The following is a 24,829-nucleotide window of genomic DNA, read 5'->3' as shown; positions in this document are numbered from 1 at the left end:
GCTCATCATACAATGGATCATTCTACAGCAGACTGGCGTTTGCTGTTTAACATCTCATTTGTTTAGAGGTGGGATTTATTTTTCCAGTTAACCGGAACATTCAGGATGTAGGTTAATGGTTTACCCTGTAGATGATTGTATGCAGATCAGATGACAATGTTACGGTACCATCCACCAAGTTAAACCCCAGAAGAAGTTGCAGACAGGTATTTATGAGGCTATCAGAGGGTGAGACACATACTGCCGGTCTTGTTGGACCAGAGTCAACAACAGGAAATAAAGTTATTAGTCTGATAACATCAGAAACAAAGAACTGCCTGGTTCTGTTTAACTCCTGATTAAATACATGAAGACTTTCTTTACAGAAGTCAAAGTGAACCTGAAGCTTTGTTTTTCTCCACAGGGATTCACTTAGTTTTCTGAGCTCCACCTGTAGGAGCATTTCACCATGGCGACTTTTTGGCTCTAGACAGAACTTTGGTCTTTATTGGGTCAATTTCATCCAGAAGCTCCACAATATTCAGACTAAATTTATTTTCAAGGTCATCAGCAGAAGCTGAGGGCAGACTGGGTGCTGGTGAGAGGACCTGGGAGAACATTGCAGAGGAGCTATCATTGATGCAGCTGTTCTGTGATAATCTCAACTCTGGCTCTGCTGGTGATTCTAGGAATCATTTCTTTAAACAGTAAACAGAAATGGTCAGAAGGAATTATTCCCAGTCATCTTTCAGGAGAAACTAATCCCTCATATAACCATTCTCTAACTGAAAAATGTAATGTCAGAAAAAAAATAGATTTCATCTCCACTCATTCATCTTGTGCCATCCTAAAGCCTTAATATTAAAAAGTAGTTAAACTAAATGAATAATAAATAGAAATACTTTATTTCCATCAGTTTACTTGTTATAATAAAAGGTTAAAAATAATCATCTTTTCTGTTTCACCTCTCTATCAAATTTCACATAATTCATTTTGTTTTGGTTAAACTGGCCTGTGGTCCATTTCATTACATTTTGTTTTCATGATGAAATGATTCTGGATCGGAACCTTAGGGGAAAAATATCTCAGCTCTCTGGGATAATTTATTATTATTGTTTTCACTGGGTGTGTTGTGCTTTTTAAACTGACCAATCAGCAGCAGGCAGTCCGGCGGTGTTTCTGGTCCGGGTGGAAAACGCAATAATGTGTTTTTATCATATGTGAGCGGCAGCGAAGGCTGGTGGTTCTGGATTGATCAGGTGAGCGAGCAAGTTTGTTCTGACAGGAACCATCAAAGCTTGTTTAAAGCTGTTAGCTCAGGATGCTAACTGTAGCCCTGACGGACTGGGTGTTGTTAGCTTCACGCTAACCTCCAGCTAGCTGGTGTTTATGCTCTGTGTGTAACCCCCTTCAGTCCAGCTGGCTGTCTGGTTCTGTAACCGCTGGGCCCACTGAGCTGAAGCATAACCCCGGTTCGGTTGCAGAATTCTGTTGAGGTCAGTTACAACACAGCCGGCTCTAGCAGTATTGGTGTCTGACCGCTGGGGGGCGCAAAGTTGCTCCCTACATCGTCGCCATGTTGGTCAGGTCAAACTCCACCCCCTCATCAATTGAAATCAGCTAATGGAGCTTCATGATAACAATATATTATAAATACTTGAATCTTTAATATAGTTTAAAAGAGTTTTGCATCTAATTCTGGTAATTCCATTAAAACATCAAAGATGTTGCAATAAGTTTTCATCATCAATCATCTGGAAATGTTTAGGCTACATGAACTCTAATTCAACCAGTCAGTTCTTTACAATAGAAAACACCAGCATCCGCTACATTTGTATAGGTTTGATCATTTATCAGCAATTACTAACATTTCCTGGTGAGATGGATGCTTTAGGTACATTTCCTCTCACAGCCTTTGACCTGGGAAGTGTTGGAAGTGTCACATGTTCTCTTTGTTGCAGTGGCAGTCAGCCATGTCGGGAATGAGGTACATCCTCAACCATCTCCATGCAGGAGGAGGAGTCTTGCTGCGTCTCCAGAGAACAGGCCAGTCTCCGTTTGGTCTGAATGGACAACTTTCTCAGCAGACTCTGACCCGGTCCTTCTCCCGGGCTCCGGACTCGTCGACCTCTCAGGCAAGACTGAAGTTACGGACCCGGCTGGCGGTCACTTTGTTGTTCGGTGGAGGTCTGATGGGGGTGTGGTGGTATGTGGACTCTGAGAAGCAGCAGAGGCACCGGCAGCAGCGCGTGGACCAGCTCAAGAAGGTGGCTCTAGGTCAAGGGACCTTCAGCCTGCTGGACCACATGGGCCGACGCCGGGCCAAGCAGGATTTTCTGGGGAGCTGGGTCCTGATGTATTTTGGCTTCACGCATTGTCCCGACATCTGTCCTGACGAGCTGGACAAGCTAAGCGCCGTGGTGTCCGCTCTGGACCAGGACCCCTCCCTACCACCCATCCAGCCGCTCTTCATCACTGTGGACCCGGAGAGGGATGACGTTGCGGCGCTGGCCCGCTACGTTAGAGACTTTCACCCCCGGCTAATCGGACTGACGGGAACCCCGGAGGAGGTGAAGCATGCGGGTCAGGATTACAGGGTGTACGCCAGCCCTGGACCCAAAGACGAGGATGGAGACTACATTGTGGACCACACCATTCTGATCTACCTGGTGAGTCCGGATGGACTGTTCCTGGATTATTACAACAGGATGAAGAGCCAGGAGCATATTGTGGAGAGCATCAGGAACCACGTCAAGAACTATGTCAGACTGTAGAGACAAAGTTCTCCAACTAGAAACGTCAAATCTTCCTCGGACTACCCAGAACTGCACACATTCACGGGCAGCAACAGGAGGATGGTTCTGCAGCCACCATTAGCACTCCTCAGCAGGTCTTTCGTTGTTTCAAACATACACGTGTTAATGAACATGTTTACTTTGAGGATCAGATTGAATAAAAACATTCAGCTTCTTTTGTGTTTTTGGACAAACTGAATTTTCCAGTCCAATAAAATGATTCCTGTTTGCAAAAAGTCTGAATATTTTATTAAATTTGACCGAAAACAGAAGGGAAGATGTTCTGTGTGTTGGAGACACATTTCAGGTTAAAGCTCATTCAGCTGAAGGAACCAACACCTGGAACAAGAACTTCCACAGGTGAGGTTTTATCAGGAATGCCTTTATTAGAAGGGACGGATGTGGACAGCCAGAGTTCACGCAACAATCAGGACCGGACCAACTGTCCGTTCAGCTGGAAGTCGTCAGAGTCTTGAACCGATCTGTTGCTCTGTGGGTGCTGAGCAGGGTCAGGCTCATGGTGTCCAGGCTGTCCTCCAGACCTGCAGCGCTGTCGATCTCCACCGTGAAGTCGTTGGCCTGCAGGGGGCGACAGAAACACAGTTTGGAGAAGGAATGCATGATGTGACTGTGGAACATCACTGCTGTTTCTTCTCCCTTCTGGATCAACATGACCTTTTACCTCAGTAAAGTCTAACTGAAGCAGTGATCTATAGAATTCATCCTGTTGGCGGTCAAAGATAGTTGCTGGTATGGAAATACTTTAATGAGACATATTATGCCGTGGCACTGACTTCCTGTTTACCCCACCCCCACCCGTTACTGACCAAGAGTGAGCAGCAAGGAGAGAAATGGGACTCAGCCTTAGTCTCATGTTTTGAGACAATCTGAGATTTACTATCAGCTTCTAACAGTCCTCCAGTTTCTCTTGAACAACATGATTATATAACAAATAAAACTCGTGGCTCTATAAATAATGAATGATTTATCCTTCACTGAACATAAATATCAATAAGCAGCCATAAAAACCCAGCAGGACACATCCTGAGCTCTGTGATGGAGATCCTGGAGAAGATCTGACTGTAATGCTGTCAGAGAGAACAGGTCAGAGGTTTACCAGCTGCAGAGAAGCCAGCAGGTACTTGCAGGCCTCGAAGTTGTCCAAACCACGAACGATGGAAGCGAACGACCTTCGGCAGCCAACGCTGCTCAGGTTTCTGACGATCCTCCCTCCATAGTCGTGGATATCAAACGGTGGACGTTCCTCCTGGAAAACAAATGAGTCATGACCTTCAGGTGGAAACTGGGAACATTGTGGGACACTCCCAGTACCAGTCTGACCTGCAGCACCAGTTGAGGCTGGATCTTGTCCTCCCAGTCCTTGACTCTGCGGGACAGAGCAGTCTCCTGGGTGTAACCCAGACTGTGCACCAGCAGCTGCTCCTGAAGGCAGCACAGACACACCATGGTATAACATTCCCATTTAGAAAGCTGATCCGGACCAGATAAAAGAAGTTATGGATGACTTACGACCCGGAGCTGCACGAGCTCTTCATATGTCAGATCATCCCTCTGAGCCTCTGAGGACAAACAACAGAAGGAGAAAAACAGGTCCCTGAGGAACATCTCACTTCTTCTGTTCACCTACATTAGATCTGAGCGCGTTTTACCAGGAGAGATGAAGTCCGGTCCTCCAGTAATCTCTGGAGGAATGTCGTCAGGAAGCCCATCGTGTTCAATGTCCGAGCTGTCGTCATCTCCACCTTTTTAAGAGGAATGTCAGCTTCAATCAGAGGAACCAACCCACCCACCGCTGGTAACATCTAAGATCAGACGATATCAGAGTTTATCTGTTCTTTCTTTCTAGATGAAACGACTAAAGGAGCTACATCCATTAAGGAGTGAATGCTGCAAGTCTCTGACTGGATGCAATCTGCTGGGTTTCCTTAGATAGAAAAACTTTTTATCCAATTTGAATAAATAACTGAATCTGACTGAACTGTTCAATGGTTACGATTAATAGGAATGTATGAACCTGACTGTTGTGAAGAACCTTGAGACGACATGTGTTGTGAATTAAATAAACTGAATTGAATCAGACAACCCTCCACTCCGAGGTTCAGAAGGGAGTGCTGGGACGTCCTCTTTCTGAGGTTCAGTGAATGCATCATGATGAGGAGACAAAGAACCCCACCTTGAGCTCCACACCATGAAGCATTCAGTGAAGTCCCAGGACAGATCTGAGCTGAGGTCAGTGAACGCAGCATCAACACAAAGCAACTTCTGACTGGTGTCACTGGGTCAGAGTTCTTAGCTCCAAGCAGGAGGAGAAACCTGAGCGGATGAACTGAATCAGAGAGGCATCAGTCCGTGGAGGGATGAAGAAAGGCGTCTGATGTGTGGGAGCATTCAAGAAGCTCTGACAGAAGATAAACTGACCCGACAGCTCAGCATGTCTGAACTCATCCACAGGCTCAACCTCTTCTGGCTGTAGGAAGGTCCTCCGGAGCTCCTCCTCTGACATCACCACGCCCTTTAAAATAGATCAAGAACAAAGAGGAACGGCTGCTCAGTCACAAGAAAACAAACTCACCAGAAACATTTTAAAACTCTGTTTCTCTTAAATGGCTCGTTCATAATAAAAGCTCTGATGTCCTGCTCCACCAGGTCTGTCCTCTCCTGAGAAATCATGACATCTCCTTTCATTGGTTTACAGTTGACCGCCAGATCTACCTCCATATAAAGCCAAACAGCCCATGCTCCATCCAGCCTCTCCTGAAGCTCTTTGACGATATCAAATCATGGATGGCCATAAACTTTCTGAGCTTTAATGACAAGAAAACCGAGGTGAGTTTATTCATGCACCTCTCCTCTAAAACTTGGTGATCTGGAGCCACTTGAAAAGCAGCAGGTTACAAGTCTAGGTGTAGCGCTGCATTCAGGTCTCAGGTCAGAAGTGTCTTGCAGAAAAGTTTCTTTCAGCTACATCAGGTGGCGAAACTAAAACCAATCTTGTCAAATCATGATCTGCAGATAATAATCCTTGCATTTATCACAGCGCGTCTAGATTACTGTAACCCACTTCATGCTGGGACCAGCCAGGCCTCTCCTCCAAGCCTCCAGCTTGTCCAGAAGGTACAGTATCGTTCAAACTGGTTACAAACATGTCAAAAACTTCAAAACCGATCCTGAAATGGACTGGAAACCAGTGCAGAGAGACCAGAACAGGTCCGGTTACTTCATGCCAATATTTTCCTGACAGGAAACCAGCCGCTGCGTTTCAGACAGTCTGGAGGAACCACCAGCAGATCAGTAACAATCAGTACAGCTCCTCCCACAATTCAAGTCAGTCCATTCAGGAGAACTACAGCCACTTACTGCAGCTTGGATGATCCACAAGAGGAAGACTGAACTCACCGCTCGCCTGCAGATCCTCTTCTGCTTCTTCACTTTGTCCTTTATGAAGCTCAGGTAGATGTAGTTCAGGTCTGAAACATCACAAAGGTTCAGTTCTAGCTCCAACCAAACCTTAAATGATGGTTCTGTGTCTCAGAAACAAGCAGCCTACCTGGGAACGTTGGTCCGACTTTCAGCTTCGGCTCCGGGGGATCGACTGGAACGCAGAAAGAGGCATGAGACATGAGGACTTTCCAGAAGAAATCAAGCTGAGTGAAGAAGCACAGAACGTAAAACTCACAGGTTCCGCTGAACCAGGTCCTGAAGTCCTGAAGGAGCGCTGGTCGTCTCCTTTTCCTCTTCCCTCCATCATCCAGACCGTTGGGAACTTTGTAGCACTTCCCTGCAGAGGAGGCAGAACTCTGTCAGAGCTGATGGGAAACAGAAGAAACCTGGAACTCTCCTAAGCTCACCTGGTTTGAAGGGTTTATCCTCTCCGTTGACAGAGTACGGGTCATGTAGAGTCCAGGTCTCCACCTGAAATACAGAACAGTTGATTGAGCCTGCAGCTGTGGAGCAAACATGGAGCAGGTTTCAGTTATAAAGGTCTCACAGCAGCTGGAATCATCTCATTCTGCTTCTCCACTTCCAAATCCCGTCTCTCTCGGATCATCCGCCCTTCACTCTGAGCCTGGGACTAAAACAGAACCTCATTAGAAGCTGTGAATCATGCAGTGGGTCAGAAACAGACGGAGGGTTTAGGAGGATGTCAATACTGAGACTTGCTGCCGCTCGATGTGTTCCTCTGGATCCTGGTCCAGATCCATGTCCTCGTTGATGGGAAGGAAGTTCTCTGCAGCGTCATCAGGAGGAATGGTGGATGCTGCTTCCGCTGCAGGAGGGAGGAAACATGAAGTCACTGAAATGCTTCAGGAGAAAACTAACAAATCAGAGTCCTCCAACCACCAGGAGGCGCTGCTTCAATCTAGCTTTGGAAGGTTTCAAAGCACAGAAACTGAGGCAGCAGCACGACGCATTATATCCCGTAGCCACTGGAACTGCTTCCAAAGTTCTGCTTGTGTTCCTTTCTGCAGATTTTGGTTGACCTCTGACCTCCAAACATCCTCAAACATCTCCTGGTCCAATCCCCCGCTCATCACACAAGACCAAGGTCATGTTAGCATGTTGTAGATCCTGTTGGAACCCTAACAGTCCTGGATATTCCCAGTAAACTATGGAAAACCATCTGGACCAGGATCTGTCTTTAATGTGGATCTGTTGCCATGGTTACAGAGAGAAGGCACCTACCCTACAACGCAGACAGCTACAGCCAGAGTTACACTGATCTTCCAGGAAGACTTCCCATTTCTGCAGAGTTCTGACTTTCTCCTTCTAATCCGAGGAACAGAGAAACCTTCTCACATCCCGCTCCCCTCCACCAGTAAATCCACATTCAGAGCCTTCAGCTCCCAGTTTGGGATTGGTAGTCTGTCCCTGTTTGCTCTGAGGATTTTAATGTGGCCTACATATCACCTCCTCAGCTTTATTTTACTGCTCCTTTGTTAGGGTTTGAAAACTTTTGTATTGTTTATCACTCATGTCTTCTCTAAGTGTCTTTCCCTCCTTACATGTCACAGAAAGAGAGATGGGGAGAGGAATGAGTTATGCTTTTATCAGCAAAATCTAGAGACTGGTACCGAGTCATCACTCCCTCTCTCTGTTTGAAATCAAGACACATGAACCCTAACCTTTCTGACCACACACACACACACACACACACACACACACACACACACACACACACACACACACACACACTAAATGTTTGTTGAACCATGTGTGAACCAGCATGTATAAATAAAGAGAGAGGGGTGCCAACACTTTGTAGTCTGTACTGTAAAGTGAGCTGTAAGTAAATCTGACTCTGTATCGTTCTTGCCTCTGAGTTGATTAATTAATACCTAACATCCTTCAACTCTGAAGAACTGAGGTCTGAAACCCTTTAACAGGAAGCAAAATTCCCGATGAGGTAGAGGAGAACACACAGACCTGGAAGCTCCATCTCAATGGGTTCGAGATTCTGATCCAGCAGGAACCTGGAAGCTGCAGCTGATTTTGACATGAGCAGGATCAGGTCCTCCTGCCCTGGGATGAACAGGTTGATCCTGAAGTCCTTCTGGCTGCACACCACCTCACCCTTCACACTAATCAGTCAGAGCAGAGGGGTCAGCGTTGAGGACATTTTCTTAGAGAAGAGGGACATATGAGGACATCAGGTAAAGACAGCATGGCAGAAAGGGAGGACACAAACCTGATGAGTGGCAGCTTGTTCTTCTCGTGGGTTTCAGGAGGAATCAAAGATTCTGGAGGAAGAGGAACCACGTTGACGATCTGAAAGGAAACAAGTGAGTCGGTGAGAAGAACCTGCAGTTTCACTCTGACTTTCTGAGGGACAGAAACTCACCGTGTCGAGGTCAGACTTCAGGAAGGTTTCACACACCTCCGTCTCCAGAGGAGTGAACTTAAGCAAACACAGACACAGTGACTACGTTACCCAGAATGCCTTAAACAAACTACCAAAGTAAACATAGCGTAAGCTTCCTGTTCTCACCTCATCCACATCCTCAGCATCATGACTCATCTGTGTAGCTCCTGCAGCTCCGTGCAGAGCCTCCGCCGCCTCTTTGCTCCGTCTGTAAAGAGACCAGAACAGAACCTGAACCATGAGACCATTTCTGACCCAACTCTACCCACTGATGGCTGAGGATGAGGCTCACTTCTTGCTCTTGTTGTTGATGTACTGCAGCGTTTGGTACACAAGGGTGTGAAGCAGCTCCACCTGAAACAACCAGAGTCAGGAAGACACATCTAGACCTCACCCAACGCGCTGACATCCCAGCATGACTCCACCCTCCTCACCCAGCTCCATCACCTACCTTCTTGCTGTATATGCAGGTGGATCCCTGAATGAGCAGGGCAGCTTCTGCAAAGTTCAGTCTGGTTTTTCCTCCATCCAAGGTGATGCACATCTCGTCCAGCTGTAAGCAGATGGATGACTGAGTGAGGCTGGAGCTTCTTAAAGCTTTAAAACGCTTCGCTGTCGCTTTAGACGAACATCAGCCCGAGTCGCTAGAGGTTCACCTGAAACAGAGTCTACATTGTCCTAACATGGCTGAAGTTTACCTCCTCCAGGTAGTCGTTCAGCTCAGACGCCACATCGATCTCCCAGTTCTTGGTGAGCTCTCTGATTGGCTGCAGCAGGTGGGCATACCGGCTCTCTGTGGACTCCATGATGTGGGAACTGAAGGAGAAACGGACAGATCAGCTCCGGTCAACACGGTTCCGCTCCGTTTTCCAGTCTGTCCAGAAACAGGTTTTCATACGGACCCAGACCCGGAAGCTGGACAAAACAAACATCCTACTTCTTCATGTGTGTCTACAGCAGGTGCGTCCGAAGGGCAGCCCTTGGAATAATTTTGTGTGGCCACCCCCACCGCAGGTCCAGAACGGTCCCAGCGTGGCCCTCCAGCAAATGGACCTGATGTCGCTGTTTAACTATTTAGGCTGAGAATTTGAATGATAAATTCCTAAATGGAAAATGTTTTTCTTTTAGTATCATAGAAAGCCCACAACCATCGAGCCGTTTTTCATTCAGAACCCGATTCATTGGACCCAGCTAAATACAGCAAAGCTTTTTGAAGAAGGTTCCTGGAAAGAAACTAAAACCATTTTCTAGACCAATAAAAACCCTGAAACTTTGTTTTTCTGAACAATATTTTGTTTTTTTCTACTTTTGTATTCATTTAAATATTAAATGTTTAATTTATTGCTCAGGAGGTAAAAAAGAAAAGAACTTCTAAGGAAATTATTTGACATTTAATTGGAAAAAACTACTTCTGGCCCCTGAGCGCTCTAAACTTGGTGATTTTAGAACGCAGCACAAAATGTTTGGACTCCACTAGTCTACACCCTAAGAACAGAGTTCCAAAGAAAACTCACCCATCAGTCCTCAATGACTATAGACCTGTTGCCCTGACATCTCACGTCATGAAGGTCCTAGAGAGACTCCTGTTGGTCCACCTGAGTAAGCAAACAGTAAACCATCGGGACCTCCTTCAGTTTGCTGTGGAGTTGGAGTTGAAGATGCCATCATACACCTGCTTCAACAAACCCACTGTCATCTGGACAAAGCCAGCAGCACTGTGAGGATCATGTTCTTTGATTTCTCCAGAACATTTAATACAATCCAACCTGATTTGCTTTGTCAGAAACTCCAGAAGACTCAGGTGGAGGCCTCAACAATCTCCTGGATCAAAGACTACCTGACAAACAGACCACAGTTTGTGAGACTGAAGGGTTGTGAGTCTAACCAGGTAGTCAGCAGCACAGGAGCACCACAGGGGACGGTACTCTCACCATTCCTTTTCACTCTGTACACCTCAGACTTCCAGGACCAGACAGACTCCTGTCATCTGCAGAAATACTCAGATGATTCTGCAGTCGTTGGTGGATCAGAGATGGAGAAGAAGCTGAGTACAGGAAGGTGGTGGACCACTTTGTGGCATGGTGTGAAAACAATCATCTCATTTTGAACGTGACTAAAACAAAGGAGATGATTGTAGATTTTAAGAGAAACAGAAATAAGTTCAAAACTATTTCTATCATGGGAGAAGAAGTGGAGGTGGTGGAGGAGTACAAATACCTCGGTGTTCACCTGGACAACAGACTAGAGTGGAGATGCAACTGTGAAACCATCTACAAGAAGGGACAGAGCAGACTGTACTTCTTGAGGAAGCTTAGGACCTTCAGTGTTTGCAGCAAGATGCTGCATATCTTCTATAAGTCTGTTGTGGAGAGTGTGATCTCTTCTACCATCATCTGCTGGGGAAGCAGCATCAGAACCAGGGATTAAAAAAGCTCAACAAGCTGATAAAGAAGGCTGGTTCTGTTCTGGGGACTCTTCTGGAACCTCTGGAGATCATTGTGGAAAGACGGATTCTTCATAAAATGAAGAACATTATGGAGAACCCTGAGCATCCTCTTCATGAGACTGTCCTACAGCAACAGAGTGTCTTCAGTCAGAGGCTTCTTCAGATCTGCTGTAAGATGGAGCGCTACAGGAGATCCTTCCTGCCTACAGTCATCAGCATCTACAACGGCTCTTTGAAGAAACCTTCATAATATGAGCTACAACAATATTTAATTTCCCTTTGGGATTAATAAAATAATTATGAAAAGAAATTTAAAAAAATGTTATCATGAAAAACATCCCATAAGATCCATGTAAGAACATGAGCCCAGCTGGATCATGAACATTTATGTCGTGGTTTGTGGTGTAACTGCAGCACCTTCTGTATGTGATTGGACAATAACGTTATTTTTAGTCCAGTATTTGTGTTTGTTGTGTCAAATGTGTTGCCAAAGAGACAATAATCACTCTAATTAATCATTTAAAGTTATTGACATCACTTTATCAATACTGAAGTTTTAAATCTATTTCGCTTAACTCTACAGCTGATCTTTTTCTGGACATCATTCTGCTTCAATGTGGAAAGTTTCTCCCCAGACTAACAGATAACCACTGACATATCTGCTGAGTTATCCATGCATAACTGGGTTCATTTGACTCTTGGTCGGTTCTGTGTTACGGCATAAAAATGTTCCGTTTAATATACATAAAACATTTGACGTTTTAAATAAAAACTAAAATGAATAAATCCTACGCCGGACGCATCTGATATCCTCACTAATCAGTAAAACATCTTCACTGATCCTCTGCCAGGGTAGATTCTCTGAAAGTGGAGCAAAAACCCCAAAACGGACACAATGTAAACAGAGTCTGGTTGGAATCTGGTTTGAATCTAGAAACCGAGCCGCTTTAAGCAAAAAAACAGACGTCTAATGACGTCAGTTCACTACAACGTCATTAACAACATTACTCTGTTTTAATCAATTCATAATGAACTGAGTATTTAAGGTTATCTTAATAAAACCAACTCACTCAGCAGGGCTCCAACTTACTGTCCGTTAGCTAACACTCAAACTACCCGCGCCAAATCTCTTCTTCTCCGGTTTATAGCTACGCAGTTTCCTGTGCCGCCAACTAGTGGTGGATCACTGCATTACCAACAGAAACAAAATGTTCCTATGTCAGTAATTGTTTTGTTGTTAAAATTATCCAATGCAATGTAATTATGTTATTAAATGGCATTTTGGTGTATAACACGACTTCAGTGTTTTAGTTTTAACCTGTTAGTCTTGTGGTTAGAAGTGAATTTGGAAACAGAAACAGCGACGATTTTAATCTAAAAGATTAACTTTATTTAACCCCAGTCGCCCACAAATAACTAAAACACACAAAATGTCATCATGAATTTGTCAGGTAGCCTGATTTTCAAGGCTTAGATTTACTTCAAATCAGAGCAAGGTAAGTTAGAGAGGTTGTTGGTAAAACTCCAGAAGCAACAAGATAACAAGATGAATTTGTTTCTTTAAAACAGCAACAACTAAAAGGAACATACACACACACACATACAGAGAGAGAGAGAGAGAGAGAAGCACTGGAGAAAAGTCTTGATCTGTAACAATATTTATCACATATTTAATATTTTAAATGTATTTCAGTAAGAAGGGTCTGGATAGTTTCCAGGCTGACTCGTTCAAACAGAGGAGCTCATATGTAAAAGTTTAGTCATAACCTTCAGAGCTCCTTCCTATTCAGATCTGATTCATATTGATACCTTATGTTGTAGTCTGAGGTAATCGAATCAGAACTTTTTAGTGCTTCAGAACTACAGGAAAGTGATATTTCCAATCTGCTGCACCCAGTGTGGAATGAGCTGTCTATCTATGGAGTCTGGACTCTGTTGACACTTAAAAAGCAGCTAAACACGTTTTTATTCCAAGAAGCTTTCAGTTTGGGTTTTTGTCGTATGTTTGTGTGATTGTATTGTGTTTCTGTATTGTACACAGCTGTGTATTATGTTGGGTTTCCCCTCTTGTGAAATACTTTGAGACATCTGTCTCTAAAAACGTTCTATAAAAAAAACTATGACTCAGTTATTTAATATTCAGCGAATCTATCTTTCAGGTGTGGGATTCTCCTTTTAAACAAACTAAATACATTTATATTAAGTTTGTTGGAGGTATTCTGTGTTAGACTTGGGCTAAAAGGCAGCAGAACTGTTTTTACTGAATAATTGAAATGATCAACAATGTGGAGGGATAACTATTTCAGACGTATTAAATCAGGAAATCGTCTAATGTGATGCATCCTAGTGACCACGAGATGGCAGTCTTTACCCAGAAACATGCAGGAAGATCGTTTTATTTTGACATTAAAGTTTCAGAATTAAGACGATTATTTGCACATTATGTATGTTTATATCTATTTTTATTTTTTTCTTGCAATTTAATGTCTATTTTTTCTGTTTAGGAATTTTTTTATTTTACAACTTTTGTTTTGTTTGATAACTCTTGTTTATATTATTTTATCTGTTGTTTCTATTTATTTTGTAGAAGATTAACAGTTTTTAATAAGCTTATAAGCTATTCAGAGACGTTCTGCAGGTCTGGACTCTTCGATCCCTTCAGTCCATATTAAAATCACAGTCTAACTTGTAATCAGAACTTTGATGAAGGCAGCTGTGCTTTGATCCAGACATACCTAAAGGATCAGGGTTAGGCCTGTTGGTCCACAGGTTTATTTTAAAAACCAAATCAAGATGTTCTCAGAGCGGAGCAGAGCACAGAGGAAGGAGGAACTGATCTGATTCACATGGAAACATGATCAGATTGTCTGACCAGAGACATTACACTTCTGTTCAAACACAAAGATTGTCTGCTTTCTGTGTGTGTGTGTGTGTGTGTGTGTGTTAGAGACACTGGCAAAGCTGAAATGATTTGATGAGGCCATAAACTCTTCCTCTGTCTTTGTGATTAAACAGAAACTTCTTTGATTTCATAAACAACAAGGCTGAAGATGCCGTTGAAGATGCTGCTGAAGATGATGGTGATGATTGTGGTGATGATGACAGCGTCCTGTTGTGGCCTCGTCCCTCCAGCAGCAGCCTGGCTGGTATTAATGCCGCTGGGAGGAAGAAGGAAGCAGCTGGACACTGCATGTGTAGTGAAAAAGCACTCAGGAGACCATATCCTGCCAGGTTCAGCTGGAAAACTGGGAGTTTATCACAATCAGTTTGTACACAAACAGGAATTGGACTTTGGTTCCACTTAATGAAGATACGTATAAATATATTAAAAGAAAATATAAATATATACAGTGTTTGTACAAAAAGAAAGAGATATTCCTGTTATGTGTCATGTTTTATGTTTTGGTTTATTTGACTCATTCTGCTCCTTTGTTTACTTCCTGTTCTGTGTTGATTGTATTAATTAGTCTCACTTCCTCTGTCCCCACATGTTTCTATTTTTTCTTCATTACCTGGTCTCGTTGTTCATTGGTTTTCCCTGCATTTGCTGTTTGTATTTAAGTTCCTTTGTTGCGTTAGTTCCTACCCGTATCTCCTTTTGTTACTCTGAGTCCTGGCCTGGTTCTAGTCATTTATGCTCCATGTTTCCTGTCATCCTAGTATCATGTCAAGCCTGCCTGGTCTGTGAGTGAAGATAATTAAATTCTACTAATCCTTTCACTTGCCTTGTTCCCGAGATCTTCTCTGCTCTTTGGTCCAACTACAACACCCAGTATGACAGAATGGATCTGGGTTCTGACTGTTTAGTGTTCATCAGAGAGACCACCTAGGTGGAGCAACTGACTCCGTAGCGCCACCTGAAGGTAAAAGTCTAAACAGTTTGTGTGCAGGGTGTGTGGGGTTTGCAGCAATAGTAGCTGCCCTTCTCCTGACCCTTGACCTGTATAAGTCCTGGATGGAGGGAAGGTCAGCCCTGATTATTCTCTCTGCAGACCTGATTATTCGTTGCAGTCTGGACCTGTCCTGTTTAGTGGATGATCCAAACCACACTGAGATGGATGAAGACAGGACAGATTGGATGATGGCAGTGGAGAAGATGACCAGCATCTCCTGGGGAAGGTTGGACTTCCATCTGAGGTTTCGATAAATGGTGGTTTCTAGGAACTGGAAGTGGTCCACAGCAGACACAGTGTTGTTGAGGATGGTGAGGAGAGGCAGTGTGTTCTTTGTAAGTCTACCGTCATTTTCACTGAACGGGTTTAGTTGCAAGAGGTTCTGACCACACCAGTGTACCAGCCGATCCACCTCCTATCTAAATGCAGACTCATCACCGTCCTGGACCAGTCCAATAACAGTGGTGTCATGTGCAGACTCCAGGAGTTTCACAGATGGGTCCGCTGAGGTCCAGTCACTTGTGTACAGGGAGAAGATGCTTCCCAGCCTCACCTGCTGCTGCCGGTCCTTCTGGAAGCAGGTGATCCACTGACAAGTGGAGGCTGGGGCTTTGAGCTGGATGAGCTTCTGGTGGAGGATGTCTGGGTTGATGGTGTTGAAGGTGGAGCTGAAGTCCACAAACAGGATCCTGGTGAACATTCCTGGACCACAGAGGTCACAGCAGCAGGCCTGCAGTCATTTAATCCTGTGATGGTGGATTTGTTGGGGACCAGGACGATGCTGGAAAATTTGAAGCAGAAGAGAATCTCACAGAGCTCCAGAGACTTGATGAAGATCTGGGTGAAGATGGGGGCTAATTGTTCAGATCAAGTTCCCTCCTCCAGCTCTCAGGCAGCAGCTGTGACTGGTCAGAGACAGCTCGCTGGTTTTTACTGATCCAGCTCAGTCCTCTGGGAACAGCAGCAGTGGATCATGAAAACACCTTTCACTTTGTGCTCCAACATCAGCACAGAACCATTATGAGACAACAGGTTTCTGGGATCCTCAATGGGCCCCGGGGCCTCTGACTTTACTGCAGCAGAGAAAAGTCCCAACACTGCTCACTGTGCATCTTTCTGCCGGGACTCAGCAGCTAACAGCAAAGAAACTGATGGATTCAAACAATCTGCGCTCAAAACAGCAGCAGGGGTGTTTGCGCAGTGCAAATAAATGAAAATATAAAATCTCATTGAGTTAAATTAGTTCTGTTGGGACCATACAGCCATGGGTTTCAACACTAAAACTTCGGTACATACTTTCCTGGAACTTTTCAAAATAAAGTGCATTAACGTTCTTCCGGCACAGCCAGGAAACGGGGTAACTACGGACTTCTTGTGGCGCCATTACCCAAATAAAAGCCCCACCTTTCCACAAGTCTTTCTCTTCCATGCGGCCTTCCAGAGGAACCGGATATGAGAAGAAAGCGCGCTGATGTCTCTTTGGTGGTAAAAAGACATAAATTCAACTGGATCCAAGGACCGATCATCGATCATATGCAAAGTTAAGTAGAATGAAATACTGTCTGTATATCCGGTATTTTCATTCATGAACGGAGAAATTAAGGTGTAAGAGTTGCTTACATTTTCTCTTCGAGGCCCCACAGAAGCAAAACTGTATCGAGGAGAGATCCTGGTGGAGAAGCTGTTTTTACAAGCTGAGTCTGAAGGACGGACTACGGCTTGTACCACCGTGTTACGGTACCGAACAGCCGTGTTACGGTACCGAACAGCCGCCCAGCCCTCCGGAGCTAACACTATTGTTCACAGAGCGAACGCAGAGGTTAGCTGAAAACCAACCGCTTGTTGACTGTGGACGTTTATTCAAACTTCATCGCCCTTGGACAACGTTTACTCACCATGGTCAGAGGTTAAGTTTGGGCAGATTAACAGATTAACAGTTAGGATGAAATAATCTAAACGTTTTCATTCTATGAAGTTTGTTTTGTGGAACCTGGCTACCTTTAGTGCTAGTAGGCTAGCTACGGATAAACTTTATTTAAAGGGTGGTTTTAACCAGAACATTGATCATAACGCGCCGTCAGCGCTTATGCATTTTAACCCTTTTATTAACCTGGTATTTTAAAGGTATGTGTTGATTCTGGTGCTAAGCTATCAGCTTCTTTGTTAGCTTAACTGCTAACCGGTAAGAACACGTGTGCTAGCATTAAGGCTAGTCAACAGAAAGGTTGTTAGTTTTCAAGCTAGTGAATAATAATCCCTGAACATCATTTACTAAAGTTGATAACTAAGTAAACACCATTAAGCCCCATTTCTCCAGAAAGATTTGGCTCTTTTCCAAAATACTCAATATTTCTTCAAATATTATTTTAATAAATAAAGGCAGTTAATTAAACACCGTTGAGAATTATTCATCCAGAAGGTTGGTTTTATTCAGCAGATCATTATTTAAAACATTATTTTATTAAAATAATATTTAATCTGATCTTACATTGTGAATGGTTGTCTAAATGTTGCTGATTATTGTCTAAGTTGGTTCCAAGACTAACTTAACTTCATTTCCAGATTCTTCAAGATAATCCTTGGTTCTCAAACATAAACATTGCATGGTAATGTTGCATCACTCTTTTGGTCATAATTATCAATCATCTTTAATCAACTTGTTTATATTGTACATAGCCCATTAATCTTCATTATTCTTTAATTCTTCTTGGTAGTTTAGTTGGATTGTTTTAGCATAGTAAAGAGTTTGTTGATTGAAATATGTTTGACTTTGAGTTGACTTATTTTTGTTAATAAATTCTTGTATTTTAAGAAATTGTGTGAATTAATTCCATATATGTGCAGAGTTTATGTTGTTCAATAATGTCAGAGCTCGTCTCACACCTTTCTATTTTGTCTTAATACCATCACCTTACTGGGCTGGTATTCACAGGACAATCCTTAACAGACCCAGATATTATTTGATAAAATGTTAATATTAAATAATATTCTCAGATTCATATTTACAACAGTTCTCAGAGGCCGCGGCTTAAACAAAGTCCCAACATTTAATGATTTAGGTCCCTGGGGCTCTGTCCTGCCCCCAGAGGAGAGAAAGTCATCACAACATGAACTCATAACAACAGTAATAAGTGGAAGTAGATCGGAACATGATGAAACATGCTTTAATAAATAACTAAACCAGAAACTGCGCCTCTGCTGCAATGAACAGGTAAACATACCTGAAAATGCTGTAATCAACTGTGAGCATGATCCCAGATCAGCCTCCTGTTTCTGTCTGAAGAAGACACTCAGAACAATGAGGATGAGGAGTGCTGACTCTCATCAGAAGAAGAGTGGAGCCTGAGAGCTGAATGACAGGATGATGGAGTAAAAGGAGAGGAAGTCTTCTGCAGGGTGACGGATGGATGAAGGGATCATTCAATGAGCCAGAACCAGGCAGGAAAAATTCTGCAAGACTAACAGAAACATCCTGCAGCTCAGAGCGCAAGGACGAATGGTCCATTCGTCTTTAAATGTGAGGACAGTCCGAGACACTGAGGAGCCAACACTAGATTATTCAGAACCGGGCCTTTATTTTAAGCATTTCTTTATCCTCCTGATTTCCTTTGAGCTTGACAGATAAATCTGATTTTGAGTCTCTTAAAGGATTTTAAAAGCTGAGACTTAAAACTGGTTTTAAGATCTGGAGATGTGGCTCAGACTCATCCTAACTGACCAGAGAATAAACCTCAGAACTATACCAGAAATATGAACAAGGCTTTATTTGTTTGTCTTACAAACAGGGTCATGTCCAGAGAACCACCGACTTAATTAGCACTGGGTTCCATCGCTCTTTAACACCATTCCTCTGAGTTTGTGGATCAATCATCACCACTCTCCTGGAGCTCACAGCTCGGATCCTTTCACCAACCATCCACAGCACTCACCTGCCTGTCCACCCTCCTGCATCATCACCACCATAAACCACATGGATTCAGAGAAACTATCACTACCAACAATATTCACCAAACTCTGCTAACCTCAGCTTCTGTGGATGCACTCACCTTCTCCTGAGATCTTCACCTTTCAACCACCAGCAGGAACTTTTTCTCATTTATCTTCCACAATGATCTACCCATGTCCTCTGCCAGTAATAACAACTTAGATCTCCTCCTGGTGCCTTCAAGCCCTGCTGAAACACAGAGAACCTTCAGACTGTCGGTTGTGGTTATGGTAAGATGTTCAATATTTAATAGCCAGGCAGGATCTATAGCCCAAACATTTCAGTTCTTCTGAGTGAAAAGTGAAGATGTCAGATATCCACAGTAGCATGCTTCCTATCCACTCTGGACTTTTTAACCCTGAGGTCTTAAATTCTGGAACTGACTGAGAATTTTGAATCATTGGTCCTTGACTTGATCCATGGACTCGAGACCTTCTCTAACCTTCAGAACTCAGATCATCACCCCTGATCAAGTGGTCAAAGGTTTCTAGCTGCCTGTGAACATTTGTTCGTACCTGCCCCAGCTGGAACTGGACCAGTTTGACCTTGTGGTACTGGGAATGTAAAGTTAGTGACACCCAGTAGATGGAGGGGGTTTATGATGAAGGACTAACGGAGGACAGGTTCAGTCTCTGACTGGAGGACACATGTTCTAGCTCTGCAGTAATGAGCCGTCTTAACTTTGCTGTTCCTCGTCTGTAAATGTTGTTTCTCTGCCTGCTGTCTGTCAGCGGATCAGCTCCCACAATCCTTTGCTGCTGCTTCTTTATTGATCAGTTGGCTTGTTTGAAGGTAATTACAGGAAGCTCTGCTAGGCACGCTCATATCTACAAGTTCAAACACACACACACACTGACCTGCTTCAGTAACAACTAATCTCAGCAGCAGGTCCACCAGTGACTCTGTGCTTTAATCTGATGAAGGTAGTTTCAAACTGGTCTTTTCACCCAGATTGAGGCATTGATCCAATCAGATCACTTGGTCTAAGTTAATAAGGGGTCCATGGCGCCTATGCTGGGTAAAGTTGGCCCAGATTCCCCCTTGATGACTGGATCCACACCTGGAGGACTTTGGTCCAAACCTTTCTGGGTTTATGGAGCCTTGCTTGTGCAAGCTCCAGTCCTCGAGGGTCGGTGTCCTGGATGTTATGATGTGTCCCAAGTCCAACACACCTGAACCAAATGACTGAATGGCCTCCTCATGCTCTCCAGTTCTACAGAGTTCTGCTAATGAGCTGTGATTCAGGTGTGTTGACAGAGAGACACATCTGAATGTTGCAGGATGCTGGCTCTTGAGACACCTGTGCTTTAGTAAGTACATCAACTTCCAGCTGCAGCCTTCAGGGATCTCCACACTGGATCATCTACCTCGTTCCAGCCTGTCTTCTTCAGCGTGATCTGGTGGACTGATCTGCAGCGCAGCTTCTTGCTGTCCATTGAGGACAGACATCAAAACAGCCTCAGTCTTGGAGATCTTCAAATTAAACAGCAAATAAAACAGAGAGAGAAACCAGAAGAACAAATGAAATTAAATTGTGTTTCTATTGTTCTTTCCTCAAAGAGATGAGTTTCATTTCATCTGCAGACCCTGGTCAACAACAGGTGGAAACGTGCTGACTTCTCCCTCTGTGTCTCCAGGGATGAACTCATGATAACTGGAAGGAACCGTTCGTTCAGCTCCTGTTGCTAGTTCCCTCAGATAATGTGATGCAGATTTCTCTCCTCAGACTGAGGAGGAAGCCTCCTGGCTGCAAGTCCATGGCAGAAACCTTGTCCCTCTCCTCACCTCAGAGTCACCTCCAGACTCCTATAATTGGTTCCCATTAGAGCGCGTCGTTTCATCCTTCCCATCAGGCAGTGCAGGAGGGGGCGTGCCCTCAATTTCCCGAAGCTCAGACACGCTCAACCGCATGTCTGATAACGTCTGACTGAGGAGGAGGAGGTCAGAGTGATAATGAGAAGCACACACCAACATGACCTCTGAAGAGGACACCTGCTCAGATCAATGGTGGAAGGCCTGGTCATGTGTTTATCTGCAACCAGAGGAAACCGACCCTTTAAAAACCTGCAGTCATTGAAGGCATCACTATCTGTGCAAACAGGAAACACTGGTGTCCAGTTTCACCCAGTCAGACATGAAGCTTTAAGTTGAAACTTGAGAAATGACTGTTCCAACTCCGCACCAAATGAAAGAGTGTAAGTGTGATGTTCAGGCTGCAGTCTCTCATCATTATCACTTCATCAGGAGACTTTCACACTCGCTTTGTGTCCCTAAAAAAAGCAGCTGATGGGTGGGAGGATGAGGGATGTGTCGGCCCCCCTGTGGACTCCAACACACTTACTCAACTCATTCGTCTTAATTGGCCATGAAGTGGTTGGAGACTGTTAATTTCCCCCAGAGGCAGCGTCAACACCTCAGAGGTAACTTCATTATGTTTAGAATCGGCTCTGGAATCCCACGAGCATCTTTGGAGCAGATGATGAGTGAGAGTGGATACTCCAGAGGCCTGGAAAACCATCAGCATCTCAAGAAACCAAGTCGTAGTCTCATGATCACCAAATATTTCAGCAGCTACGAAGCAATGTTAGTCTGATGTGTGATGGAGCTCCTGCTGTGCCACATATGGAGGTGAAAGCCAGCTGACATTAAGTGACATGAGGCCCTGCGTTGTGGCGCTGCAGGTTGAATAGGTGTTTGTAGCTGATTCTGAAGTCATCAGGTCATTTAGTTTCCTTCTTGGAGAAGGTCCTGCACCTTAGACAGGCCTCCTCAGAAAATGGATGACATTCAGATCTTCAGGGCAGGATCCATGGAGTGCTGCAGATTCAGAAAGACGCTAGAAAGTGACAACAGTAAACCAGCAGAGCACTGGACGGCCATGAAACAATGTTTCTCTCCGACAGACGAAACCTTCAGGAATGTTTGGTTGGTCAGATGACACAAAAACAATCTCATCTTGCTGTAGATTGACGGTATCCTCACAACTGCTACTGCACACCAGATTTACTTCACTGAATCGGGCTCAGTGTCAATGGTCCAAACCGCTCTGCCGTATTCATTTCTCTGTGTTCATTATTGTCAGAAAGGTGTTGCCATATTAATTAATTCCTTGTTTAATTTCTTTCTTATTTCTTGTGTTCTGTGTGTTTCAGTTCATCCTCCAGATCAGAGTTAGTATTTATCCATGTCCTGTTCCTTCTGTGGAGCTTTTCACCTCGCTGATCAGGTTACTGGTGTGGTGCATGATGGAGATGTTTCCAAGCTGGTCCTGTGAGATGTTTCTGATTGGTTGAGATGCTGCAGGTGCTGCTTGAGTTTGTTTCAGCAGATAAGGAAAAGCTCTCAATAGATCCACTGCTCCTCCACATCAGAAGGTTTGAAATGAGACATTTTTCCCATTTGTGACATTTTCAGGCAGATCCGGTGGACACCACATGGTGTCAGTTTTAAAGGTTCTGGTTATGGAAGGACTCCTTGATGCTGTTCAGGTAAAGGTGAGTTAGAGCTGGTCTTTGTTCTGCTCATCAAACATCTAATTTTCATGGAAATAAAGAAATAATAATGATTGAGATGTTCCTGTTGGAAGTTTCTGATATTTCTGCTGAGGGAAGAGGAGCATGCAGGAGAGTGATGAATAATCCAGCAGAGACGCTCTGCTTGTTGTTGCTCCAGTCTCTCATGGCCCACCTTCATTTTCTCTTTCTACACACAACAGGTGAGTGTGAGGCTTTCTGCTGCTCAGGATGTTTGGAGCCACATGAGAGGAGAAAAACCATCACAAGCATGGAAGGTATTTCCTCTGCACCAGATTACTGAATATAAAGCTTCATTTGAAGCAAAAAGAGAAGCAGAGGAAACTTAATAATCACACAACCTGTGGAAACACTGCAGAGCACAAAATATTTACTGCAGATAAGAAAAGTAGAAGCAGGAAAACCAGGGATTTACCTTTCCTGAGCAAAAATGTGAAGAGGAAGGAAATCATTCAAGGTTTTCAATCATTTAAGAATAAAATCTAAAAAAGGTGGTGTGCATTTCGTATTTTGGATCATTGTCATGTTGAACATTGAAGAACGTCACCTGAGCAGCTTCAGAGTTGATGCGTTTAGATTTCCTTCAGTAATATTTAAAAACATGCTGCCTTCTTATTGCCATCAATTTAAACCAAATTTCTTGAGCCTTTGTAGGTCAAACATCTCCAAACCATGGAAAAAGCACCTCCGTGCTTCACTATAGGAACGATTTAGACTCTTCTCTAAATGTAGTGTTGATGGTTGTGACCATAAAGTTCAGTATTTGTCTCATCTTGTCAAATAAACCTGTTCCTGGAGTTCCAGGCTGGTTTCTGTGCTGCTATAATGCTGGTATAATGATGGCTTTCTTCTGCAGACCATTTTTCCACCGCAGTCTTTTTTTTGTCCTTTTTGAAACTGTTGTCCATAAAATGTTCAAAAAATGTATCCAAGACCTGGAGCTTGAGTCCTGGTGCTGTCAGTAGATCTAACTTCTTTCAGATCAGCTGCTGGGAGAGATCTCTGTCTGGCCTGAGTAGACTGTTGGGACTGGAATGGATCTGAGGTTCTGAGCTGTTTAACTAAAGCTGCAGAGAAGTGATGTGTCTGACTGGGCTGGCTAAAGGAAAGTGAGTGCAGCAGAGCTCTAATAAACTATGATGGACAGTCTAACAGTGGGATTCAGGGGAATCGGCATTAGTCAGGTCCCAGTCCTGCTTCTTAATTAGGTCAGTCTCTTCTAATTACTTCTAAATGAGCAGAACAAATTGAAGCTCAGGACTTCCTCTCAGTCTCTGCTTCACATTACCACTGTCCTTCCTCCGTGGTCGGACTGAGCCCAGCAGCCTGAGGACTTGGTACCGGCACCATTATAGCTTTACTGCCACATTAAAAGGCTTTACAGTCAGAGCTGATGACACATCAAACCTTCATCTTCACTTTTTATTGTTCACTGAGTCATCGCTAGAAAACTGGGAGCTTTAAGAGGAGCGTGGAGATTCAGAGGAATGAGCTGGGTCTGAAGCAGAACTTCCAGGACCAGATCCACAGGTTTAGTGCAGCTCAGTTTCTTTATATAGCACCAGTTTAAAATAAAAGTAATCTTCAGCATTTTAAAAGACAAGCAGGTCCGATTCATTTCCCATTTATCATTCAGCACGAGTGAGTATAAATCTATCAAACCAGTAGAAACCAGTAGATTGCTTCAGGATGTGAACCTAGCAGCAATCCCTCATCCTGAACAAGCATGGGGCGACAGAAAGGAAGAAACCTCTAGCAGAACCAAAACCGGGCTCAGTGTGGCAGCTGACACACACTGAAAACAGAATAACTGTGTCAGGAGTACTTTCTATAGAAACAACGACAAAAAGAACACAAAGTTCATGGTTCCAGTCACAGCAGACGGCAAACAAATGGAAACCAGAGAGAGGAATCATCAGCAGGTTCTCCTAAGCTGAAGCTTAGAACTCATTTTAAACATGTTCTCCTTACAGGTCAGAAGTTTAATGGTTAAAACCCACAGTTAGGATGATGTGTTGGGAAGGACAGATGGGTTCCTAGGTAACTTTGTCACCTCTGAACCCGAGGAGGGTCTGGGGTCATAAAACACAGACTCTTTGAAGTTGAGATAACACTGTCATGTTCTGGTATAAATACTGTGTGTAAATGTTGATCAGGGCTCTGTTTCACTGACTAACCTCAGTGTCAGAGTCATTCAAACGCTGAATGCCTTTGAATAAAACTTATAAAGACAAAGTCTGGATTTTCTCTTGTTATGAGTCAACTTCTACCAACTTTGATAAGAAAATTACACAACATGAGTTAAAGTCTTATTAGT

The 24,829-nt window shown here is 43.8% G+C and overlaps 2 protein-coding genes across 7 annotated transcripts; one reads left to right on the top strand and one right to left on the bottom strand.

Annotated features, from left to right (window-relative positions):
- The first annotated feature begins 1,111 nt into the window (after positions 1–1,111).
- Positions 1,112–3,010, top strand: LOC124883053 (protein SCO2 homolog, mitochondrial). Of its 2 annotated transcripts, XM_047389910.1 has the most exons (3): positions 1,141–1,238; positions 1,394–1,475; positions 1,941–3,010. In XM_047389910.1, the coding sequence occupies exon 3, from the start codon at positions 1,953–1,955 to the stop codon at positions 2,751–2,753; it is 801 nt and encodes a 266-aa protein (XP_047245866.1). In that variant the 5' UTR covers positions 1,141–1,238; positions 1,394–1,475; positions 1,941–1,952; the 3' UTR covers positions 2,754–3,010. The 2 variants fall into 2 exon arrangements, with proteins under 2 accessions (XP_047245867.1, XP_047245866.1); XM_047389911.1 differs by lacking the exon at positions 1,394–1,475 and having other exon boundaries at positions 1,112–1,238.
- Positions 2,995–12,281, bottom strand: ncaph2 (non-SMC condensin II complex, subunit H2). Of its 5 annotated transcripts, none has more exons than XM_047389903.1 (21): positions 12,172–12,281; positions 9,354–9,471; positions 9,107–9,208; positions 8,948–9,009; positions 8,782–8,863; positions 8,635–8,691; positions 8,482–8,561; positions 8,220–8,374; positions 6,947–7,062; positions 6,784–6,867; positions 6,644–6,707; positions 6,472–6,573; positions 6,343–6,387; positions 6,192–6,262; positions 5,214–5,307; positions 4,969–5,121; positions 4,445–4,537; positions 4,305–4,354; positions 4,116–4,217; positions 3,892–4,041; positions 2,995–3,353 (listed from the first exon to the last, which is right to left on the bottom strand). In XM_047389903.1, the coding sequence occupies exons 2-21, from the start codon at positions 9,459–9,461 to the stop codon at positions 3,225–3,227; spliced, it is 1,899 nt and encodes a 632-aa protein (XP_047245859.1). In that variant the 5' UTR covers positions 9,462–9,471; positions 12,172–12,281; the 3' UTR covers positions 2,995–3,224. The 5 variants fall into 5 exon arrangements, with proteins under 5 accessions (XP_047245859.1, XP_047245861.1, XP_047245862.1 ...); XM_047389905.1 differs by having other exon boundaries at positions 12,192–12,229; XM_047389906.1 differs by lacking the exon at positions 12,172–12,281 and adding an exon at positions 10,170–10,188.
- Between the last annotated feature and the right edge of the window lie 12,548 nt (positions 12,282–24,829).

This window comes from Girardinichthys multiradiatus, chromosome 17 (assembly GCF_021462225.1).
Source record: "Girardinichthys multiradiatus isolate DD_20200921_A chromosome 17, DD_fGirMul_XY1, whole genome shotgun sequence".
NCBI classification, from domain to species: domain Eukaryota; kingdom Metazoa; phylum Chordata; class Actinopteri; order Cyprinodontiformes; family Goodeidae; genus Girardinichthys; species Girardinichthys multiradiatus.
This window is presented reverse-complemented; position numbering and strand designations above follow the sequence as displayed.

What these genes read in the sequence shown, in the direction of transcription:
- LOC124883053 (XM_047389911.1), top strand. Translation starts at nt 1,953, where the DNA reads ATGTCGGGAATGAGGTACATCCTCAACCATCTCCATGCAGGAGGAGGA.
- ncaph2 (XM_047389902.1), bottom strand. An exon ending in ATGCTGAGGATGTGGATGAG is followed by an intron (nt 8,692 to 8,781) that starts GTGAGAACAGGA and finishes TGTTTGCTTAAG; the next exon opens with TTCACTCCTCTGGAGACGGA. An exon ending in TCGAGCGGCAGCAAGTCTCA is followed by an intron (nt 6,868 to 6,946) that starts GTATTGACATCC and finishes GTTCTGTTTTAG; the next exon opens with TCCCAGGCTCAGAGTGAAGG.